General features: G+C 44.9%; 1 protein-coding gene across 1 annotated transcript in view; it reads right to left on the bottom strand.

Annotated features, from left to right (window-relative positions):
• mgat5 (alpha-1,6-mannosylglycoprotein 6-beta-N-acetylglucosaminyltransferase) overlaps window positions 1-9,592 on the bottom strand; it is a gene marked incomplete in the record, with an annotated part of 103,851 nt that overhangs the window by 1,292 nt on the left and 92,967 nt on the right. The window contains 2 exon segments of the mRNA XM_037696665.1: window positions 71-217; window positions 4,703-4,852. Of these exon segments, the coding sequence (XP_037552593.1) occupies window positions 71-217; window positions 4,703-4,852 (297 nt within the window).

The following is a 9,592-nucleotide window of genomic DNA, read 5'->3' as shown; positions in this document are numbered from 1 at the left end:
CGTCCTCGTGAGGACGGGAAGAACAAGACGGGAAACGGGACGCGTCCCCCCCAACATCACCACTGCTCACCTCTCTCAGCGTGGGCTTTCCTTTGAAGAAGTCCGTGTTCTTGCTGCTCTTCGGGGGGGTGAACTTGGGGTTGAGGAAGGCGCAGCCGTTGGCGATGGCCTCTAAGGGGGCGGGACCCTCGTAGGGGAAGGACAGACCTACAAACAGCTGCAGAGGAGAAATAAAAATGTTTCAGACGCAAAGATCAAGGGAACGTGGAGTGCACCTCTCTGTTCTTAGTTCTCTCTGTTCTTAGTTCTCTCCACACTCGTTTCATAGATGAAAGTGTCTACGACCCAAACGTTTGATGAAACGAGGCTTCAGCTGCTGAGAGGCCGGTGGGAGTGAAGGGCTGAAACTGAACTCGGCAGAACGAGGGAGGATCCACAACCGACCCCCAGCAACGACCCAAAATAAAGCCCAATGGCGGCACGGTGGCGCAGTTGAGCTGCCGCCTCTCAGCGAGCAAGTCGCCGGTTCAAATCCCGGCCAGGGGACTTTCTGGGTGGAGTTTGCATGTTCTCTCCGTGCTGAGTGTTTTTCCTCCCACAGACCAACAACATGTATGTTAGACTGACTGGTAACTCTAAATTGTCCCTGGGTGAGAGAGAATGGTTGTTTGTCTCTGTGTCCCTGCGATGGACTGGAGACCTGTCCAGGGTGTCCCTGCGATGGACTAGAGACCTGTCCAGGTGTCCCTGCGATGGACTGGAGACCTGTCCAGGGTGTCCCCCACCTCTCGCACAGTGACTGCTGGACATGGACACCCGTGACCCAAAATGGAAGAAGTGGGTAAAGACGATGGATGGATCTAAAAACTACTGGACACTTCTGTAAAAGTACTGAAACTTTGTTCTCAAGTACAAGTACTGTTACGCTGCTTAAATTGTACTCAATTACAAGTACTTTTGTTATAAAAATACTTAAGTAAAAGTACAAAGTACTCTTCTCAAAAACTACTCGAGAGTATCAATTACTTTTTAACCGCTTGATGTTTGATTGTGTCGTCAATAGAAGACCGTTTGATTTACCGTATGTAATAAATATAAATATAACCGAAGCTCATTTCTCAGAAGCTGCGTCTTCTTTTAGTAGCAGACAGACAAACCCGTGTCAAAACGTATCCACGAACTTTACAAACTTAGCCGAACTAATTACCCTCACATACAAACAGTAAAACAGCAACACGATACAGGCGGCTGGTATCCAACGTGACAGTTGGGATTAGACGCTGACGTGCTGTCACTGTACAGATCAAACAGTTTGCACGTGCACTCCGTCTCCTCCTCTGTGCACGAAACCTACGACCACTCGTCCTCCGTCTCCAAACCTTCGGTCCATGAAAGACTCTCGTACGCAGTTCTCCTTTGATTACGTCACTGCTGCGTTCATGATCCGAGCCTTGTTGGCTTCAAAGATGCAGATGAACGGTTTGAGTTAGAGCTGGGCGATACGGACCAAAGTTAATATCTCAATATTTTATGATAAACCGTGATACACGATATATATCTCGATATTTTTTATTTCCATAAATAACAAAAATATATTTCTGAGTCAAAGCTTTGTCCCAGTTCAGCTGTAACCCACAAAATAAATGTCTAAAAAATAACTATTTACATTTATTTACAGATATATATTCATTCAAGCTGCGGTCGTACTCGGTAGTAACTTCTGATTTTAAAAGTAGTGAATTAGATTACATGGTCTAAATTGTACTTAAGTGCGAGTAAAATTACACACTTGAAAGAAATACTTAAAAAAGTACAAGTACCCCCCAAAAAATCTACTTAATTACAGTAATGTGAGTATTTGTAATTCATTACTTCCACCCTTGTGTGTAGACGTGCATTTATACATATACTGTATCTAGTACTCTCTACCACCATGTGCATATTGTCTGTGTATTCTGCTTCTTTTTCATTTGCTGTATAATCAGACCATTGTCCGATCCCCCTGGGATTAACGAAGTACCTATTCATCCATCCATCTATACCCACATCTGCCAGCAGGGGGCAGCACAGCACGTCGAGTCCAGGAAGAGGATGTGAATTCAGACTGAAGGACTCAGAGGGAAAAAGTGTTGGTGGATGACAACAAAAAAGGTTCAATCGTGTCATCTGGACCAGTTTCTTTACGTTGTGTCCCCCATCCAGAGGACTTCATCAGCCTTCACTGCTGTTTCAAGCAAACCTCCTGTTGGAATGTGACAGTTTTTAACACGTGCAAAACAATCAGTCATGTACAACAATCCACTGTTTTAGTGCAGGTGACCAACTTGCTACTCACAGAAATGAGTATGAAGTAGCGGAGTGGTACTCGGAGGGAGTTCTCCAGCTTCGCTCACATGAAACGTGGAAAACCAGGTAAAAAAAAAAGTTCCGATCCGTTTGCCGCCGACTGGAAATGCAAATTTACTTTAGGATCACGTGACGAAGAAGAAACTCCCGAGGATTTTGATCTCCGCCGCGTTCCCCCGACGCAGCGTTGTTTATTTCATGGAACACACGTCAGACTTTAACAGCAACGAACTCGTCTCCACAGAAGAAACCGCTGCAGCGCGTTTTTATCTTTACCGTCGCCTCGTAACCCCCACGAGGCCAATTAGCCGGAGCGTCAAATGATCCGTTCAGGCAGACGCCGTCACGAGTTTATTTTGCTGCAAACAGCTACGAGCATTTAGCATCACTGTAGCAGGGTGTGAAGTATTATTCCAAGGTTAAGTCAGACTAGACGCAATGGTTCCCAAACACTGGTCCCTGAGGGACACCGACCTGCAGTCGTTTCCTGCTCCAACACGTCTGATCCAGTGATTTAATTACTTCAAGTTCTGCAGAAGCCCTTTAAATCACCCATTCGTTCAAATCAGACGCGTCAAAGCAGAGAAACAACTAAAACATGCAGGATGGTGTTCCTCAAGGACCACTGTTGGGAACCACTGGACTAAACGCATCCACCGAGCAAATGGCGGTGCGTATATAAAGATCGCAGCTAAGAGGAGAGCTGCGAACATCTCCGTGTCAGAGGGGTCTAACCACAAGTTCCAGATCTGAGAACACGGTAGTTTTCACGGTTGTTGGATGGTTGGGATGGGACGGGGAGGAGGGTCAACAAACTGATGATTAGGCCTGTCACGATAACAAATGTTGCCGGGTGATTACCAGAAATTATTGCGATAAACGATAATATTGTTTGAAATTTGACAATAATTAGTAATTATTGTCAAATTTAAGAAGAAATGTTGGTTAATTTGTTTTGTGTGTAGTACCTGTTTTTGACCACTGGATGGCAGTATAAGACAGTTTGAACTGAAGGATGGACAGTGAGTGAGCGAGCAGCGTGTCTCTTTAAGACAAATGTGAGGGAGGCCCCTTGACGTGACGTGGGCTGTCTCTCTTTGGTTCTCAAAATGGCGGACGCTCAGTGGTTTGACCTCTTTAGCATTTTTCACACAAAGTTTTTAATAAAAATCAGTAAACAAGTTCTCGGCTTCTTTTTACGGAGAAAAACAACTTTTTACATGAAGGCACGAGTTTCAACCGTGAATGTTGGAGCTTCGACAAGACGGCGGTCGGCCTGTTAGCTTAGCTTGTAGCTTAGCTGCTTTTAACGATCCAAAAACGTGATTTTGGACGATTAAAACAGATTTTAAAGAGTAAAGAGCACCGGAGTTGAACTTTTATCATCCAGAGTCTTCAGTAGAAAGAGAGAGACACGAAGAAACGATAAAGCCGATAAATGAAAATGAGGTCGATAATTTTCATTTATCATGCGATTAATTGATTTATCGTTTATCGCGACAGGTTTACTGACGATTTCAGCTTTTTAGCCATTTCTAGTTAATGCTAGCACCCTGGTGAAGGTTGGGTTTGTTTGTTGATTTTTCAAACCTGATGTTTGGTTCATGAGTTCGCATCAATTAAAAATAAAAGTATTAAAGTGCAAACGTAGCGCGTCGGTTTCACTGCCACTAATGCTTGGTGGGAGCGTTCGATTCCCCTGTTTTCAACATAAATGTGCGGTATAAAACAATACAGGCAGGTGAAGCACCTGGTAGTTCAGGTGAGTCGCAGTGAGAACAGAGGAATGTTTTATTTATCGTTTGTTGTGGCTGAGGCGGCGCCGCGCGATGGATCCAACAGGGGGAGCCATTTCATCCACGACCAGCTGCAGTGCTGGAGCCAGGGGGTGGCCAGTGGTGGCCATATACACTCATCTCGGGCCACCCCAGACATTTGAGGACACTATATTTAAACAACAAAGCCTAGTTTCTGGAAATGAAAGGGGGTGGCTGGCTTACGCACATGTGGTGGCGGCCATCTTACATTTTTGACGTGGAAGCTCAACTTTCAATAGAGATCTTTTTTACATTTAGACGCTGCCACAAACCAACATGGAAGTGGGCACATTGCTTATGTTTCAAGATGTCCAGCTCAGAAGAGGGACGGGTGGACAGAGGATCCCGTCTTCGCTCTGCGACGGCAGTTTGGACCAAAGGCTAAGAACCTGGACGTCCTGTTCTGAGGCTAACTTTTAAGGCGTCCAGCGCAGAAGCGGCTACAGCAAAGCTTTCAGAATTAAACGTTCTCCTGAAGAGAACAACATTCATCACACGTCACGTCCTCTTTGTTTGTCTTTGAAGACCCACGTCCTCACCTTGGTCTCCCGAAGACGGAACTGCAGGTCTCGGCCGCTCAGGATGCCGTGGTTCTTGACGTAGCTCGGCAGGTGCACGGTGCTGGTGCCGTGCACGGTGGCGTGGACCTCCATGTAGCTGTGGATGATGTCCAGGTACTTCTTCTTGTCCTGAAACCAACACGGAGACATTCAGCTTCAGTACGTTACTGGACACCAAAACCGTCCCCGTAAGAGGATCCCCCACAAAACTGCTGCCGTCCGTGAACTCCACCGGACCAGAACCGTCATCACGGATTATTGTGTGCAGCGTTCCACAGGTTTCACCATTTCCACATGAACCAAAACGTTCGGCTCCTTCAGGACAATCCTGCTCTGACTTCTGGTGCAACTTTAGCTTTTTGAAACATTTAGCCTTTTCTGTCATTTTTTGTTCTCAGCGAAAATGAATTGAGCTCATTTTCCACCCTTCAAATCTTTAGATGTGTTTACAACCCGTTACTGCTCTTTCAGCTTCCTGAAGCTAACAGTTTCAGCTAATTTTAGCTGTTTTCTGATCCTTTCAGATTCTTTCCACTAACAACATTTTTGGGCTTCTTCCAACTTCTTCCTGCTAATTTCAGCTTGTTATGCCCCTTTTGGCTTTTTTCTGCTAATTCAGCTACTATTTAGCTGTTTTATGCTAATTTTAGCCTTTTCAGTCAATTTCACTTTTTAGCTAATTTCATCTCTTTTTGCTTCTTTCTGCCTTTTCATCTACTTTTCAGCTGTTTTGTTGCTAATTTCAGCCTTTTTAAACCTAATTCAGCAAATATGTGTCCGTTCTTCTTTCTGCTAATTTAGACTTGTTCTTCCATTTCAGCTGTTCTTCAGCTAATTCTTCAGCTAATTCTTCAGCAATCTCATTGCAAATGCTACTCCTCTAGTTAGCAGCATCACATCTTGAAGCTTCTAATAAGCTGCGGTTTCGCTGCCGAGTGCGGCGCCACGTGTTGGTCCACAGAAGACAAAGACCCGGACCTTGACCAGGAAGCAGCAGCGACGACTGGAGCCTCAAAGGTTCTTCTGTTTCTACAAACCCGCTCTGGAAACGTCCCAGAACTCGAGGCAGCAGAGCGCCGTGGCCGTTCTCCTGTCTCTCAGAAACCGTCGACCTCGGCGCTTCCTTTCAGAGCTCGGGTTTCAGGTAGGCGCTCGCCCGGGCCCCTGGGGTCCGACTATCAGAGGCCTCCAGCCAGCCTGCTGTAACTGAAGCAGCCGGGGCGTGTCTGTTCTATCACCGGCGCTGCATCGGCAGGAGCCAACACTAAACCGGTGCTTCAACTGGGAGCTTTAAAATCAGAGGGAACTTGTTAACGCCGGCCAGAGAAGAAACGAGGAGGAAGCAGCTGCTCTTACCGCCCCGGAGGAGAAGCAGAGTCCACGTGGTTGAACGTCACCGCTACGACGACAGCGCTCTTTACACAAACACAGGAGCAGCGAGACTTTGCAGCTAAAATCTACATGATGGGGCGCCAACTAGAGGAACGGCCTTTCCTGCAGAAGAACTTGCTGAAATGGAAGAACAAGCTAAAGTTGGCAGAAGAAGCCGAAAGCTGAAAGAGCACGTTTACTGATTAGATAAGCAGAAATGAGCAAAAAATTATGAAATTAGCTAAAACAACATAGCTGAAAAGGCAGAAAGAGGAAAGAGCTGAAATGAGCTAAAATAACTGTGGAATTAGCTGAAAAAGCTAATAATGGGATACAACAGCTAAACAGTAGCTGAAATAGCTGAAACTAGAAGAAAACAGATGAAAGGAGCTCAGCAAGCTGAAATTAGCAGAAAGAAGTTAATTAGGATGAAAGAAGCAGAAAAGACGTAGAACAAGCTGAAATTAGCAGAAAGATCACGTTTCCCAAATGAAAGAAGCAGAAATGAGCACAGAAAGTGGAAAAGTAGCTAAAAAGGCAGAAAGAAGCTTAAATTGCAAGAAGTAGGGAAAGCATATTTTTGCTGAATTAGGCTGAAAAAGCTAAAATTAGCATAAAACTGCTACATAGTAGCTGAAATTGCATAAATAATCTGAAAGGATCACAGAGCAGCTGAAAGAAGCTGAAAAAGTTTAAATTAGCAGCAGGAAGCTGAAAGCAGCTGAAGCAGAACAAAAAGTGAAAGGAGCAGTAAAATGCTGTTAAACATCTAAAGAGCTGAAGGTGTAAAATGAGCTCAACTCATTTTATATGAGGAAACAAAAATGGCAGAAAAGGCTAAATATCTCAAAAAGCTGAAGCGGCACCAAAACCAAAAGTCGGAGCAGGGTTGTCCTGAAAGAGCCGAACGTTTTGATTCATGATTTGTTGAAATAGATGAAAGCTGTGGGACGAGAATCGAGCAGAAAAACGTACAGAAGAAACTGGATGACGGTAGAAAGAAGTGTTCAACCAAGAACCGTAAAAAGTTCTGCCTTGTGGTTCAGAACTGGAGAAAAGTTTAACTTGGGGGTACATTCGGTGAAACCATCAAGAGATGTGACGTTACCCAAGTGTGTGGTTCTACTGGGATGTGACGAACACTCAACATCTTACCTGTTGAAGACGGCTCAACGACTCAGTTGGAGAGAACGTTCATTTGTGGCCAGACTGATGAGCTAATGGCTAGTCTGAGTGGATCGCCACCCTTAAACGACTCAAGGTGGTTCATCATAAAGTAGAAAGTTCCTGGAGGAACTCTGACGGGGACTCGTTGGGACCAGTTTCAAACTTTGAGTTCACAACGTGTTGTGCATCCCCGTCGGGTATCGCCCACTTTCAGCTCAATATCTTTAAAATACATCAATTATCACATTTTTTCCACTTTTAACAAAGGCGGCCATCTTGGATATTTGATTTGTAGCTACAACAACTCGCTCTCAGCTACGACCATAACGAAGCTCATCTCAATACCTCAAAGAACGACAGAGTTACAGTAATTTAGTGTTTTCAGAGTCAGCTGTGGCGGCCATCTTGAACCAAAATGGTTCCAAAAGTTAAGTTTTGTTCAAAGACCTCTCCCCTCTGGGTCATGTGACCTCACGGTGGCCGTTCCAGGCTGGTCAGAGTTCTGCACTGTTTTTCAATGGCAAAAATGGCGTCTTTGTTTGCAAACTGCGTCGTCATGGTAACTCGAAACGCCACAAAAAGTAACGGCACACATCGCCGTGCCGAGCCGGTCGTTTTGATGCACCAGTTGTGGGGGTGCACGTTGTGGTTCGCGCCGCATTAAAGTGGACGGAAGAGCAGGACCCTTTTGAAATATGACATTCTAAGAGGAAGTGGCTCAGGCTGCGCAGGAAGTGCTACAGCTAGACGCCGCCGCTGCTCTTTGTGCTCGTTAATAACCGTGTTGACGTGATCGCCGTGTTTAGCTCCCAGCTCGGCTCCGACCAGCCATCAGCTCGTCAGTTCGGTCAGAATGAAACCATCTGTCCAAAGTGAGGTCCTTCAAAAAGCTATGCACAACAGGTAAGATACTGACTGTTCATAGGCACAGAACCCATCGTAAAAGGTTTGTACCGTTTCATTTAAGAGCTCTTCATACACTTGTTTGTTTTTAATGAATTTGACCGTTTGGCCAAAAAGCCTCCACTCCAGGTTACTTCCTTTATTGTCTTCATGTCAAATAAAACGTTTAAATTTCCACTGCCCGTCTTTATTTCACTTATTGAAACGAGACGTCCTGGCAGGCTTCAATAACATCGACTGCATCCTTCGAAGAGGCAGCCGTGGTGAAAACGTCCAGGAGTCGGTTCTTTAGCCTCGCGGCGCTGCGGCAGCTTCGGCCTCATCAGGATGCAGACGGGCGCTCGCTTCGGCTCGTTCAGCCTCCTCACGTAGCGACGCTCCGCAGCGAAGGATTAAAAACAACGTTTTCCTGCCGTGGCAGCAGGTTTTTACACAACTCAACTTTATTTACGGAGTCGTTCTGAAGCAGGAGATCAGAGCAAAAACAATCGGATTTAATGACGTTCACGGCAAACCTGACAGCAGCACAGCAGAGAGGGAGCAACAGACGACATCATCAGCAACGTCGTTAAATTATAGTTTTAAATCTCCAGGAACAAACAAACAAACAAAAAGTACCGTTTCAAAACTACAACGGTCAACTCGCTCCTTTTCTTCGGCTGATTTCATTAGAGGAGGAACAAATCCAACGTTCGGTGTTCTCTTTGTTCAAGAACAGCTAATCCTGAATTTAAGGTTTAATCAACCTGAAAACACTGAAGTGGAAGCAGAAAGGAAAATTAAGTAGCCGATACTTTAGCTACATATTTGTCATGTTAGCTACACTTTTGCCACTTTCAGCTACACTTTTGCTACTTTTAGCTGCAACTTAGCCATGAGCAGCAGCAGTTCAGTTACCTTCAGCTACTTTCAGCTACAGTTCTGCTAATTTTAGCTACAATTTAGCCATGTTTAGCTGCAGTTCAATGATATGTAGCTACAGTCCAGCTAATTTCAGCTACAGTTGGGCTATAGTTCGTTTAAGTTCAGCTAATTTCAGCTACAGTTCTACTTACAGCTACAGTTGAGGTATAGTTAGCAAAATGTCCACTACATTCCTGCTAATTTCAGCTACTTTCAGCTACAGTTTTGCTACAATTCAGCTACAGTTGGGCTATATTTAGCTAAAGTTCAGCTACAGTCCAGCTACTTTCAGCTACCGTTTAGCTACTTACAGCTACATTTCAGCTACAGTTCTACTACAATTCAGCTACAGTTGGACTATATTTAGCTAAAGTTCTGCTACTTTCAGCTAAAGTTCTGCTACTATTCAGCTACAGTTGGACTATATTTAGCTACAGTTTTGCTACTATTCAGCTACAGTTCGGCTACTTTCAGCTACAGTTGGACTATATTTAGCTACAGTTCTGCTACTATTCAGCTACAGTT

The sequence above is a fragment of the Nematolebias whitei genome, chromosome 23 (genome assembly GCF_014905685.2).
Source record: "Nematolebias whitei isolate Nwh7 chromosome 23, NemWhi1, whole genome shotgun sequence".
NCBI lineage: Eukaryota > Metazoa > Chordata > Actinopteri > Cyprinodontiformes > Rivulidae > Nematolebias > Nematolebias whitei.
The sequence above is the reverse complement of the archived record's forward strand: the minus strand, read 5'-3'. Positions and strand labels throughout refer to the sequence as shown.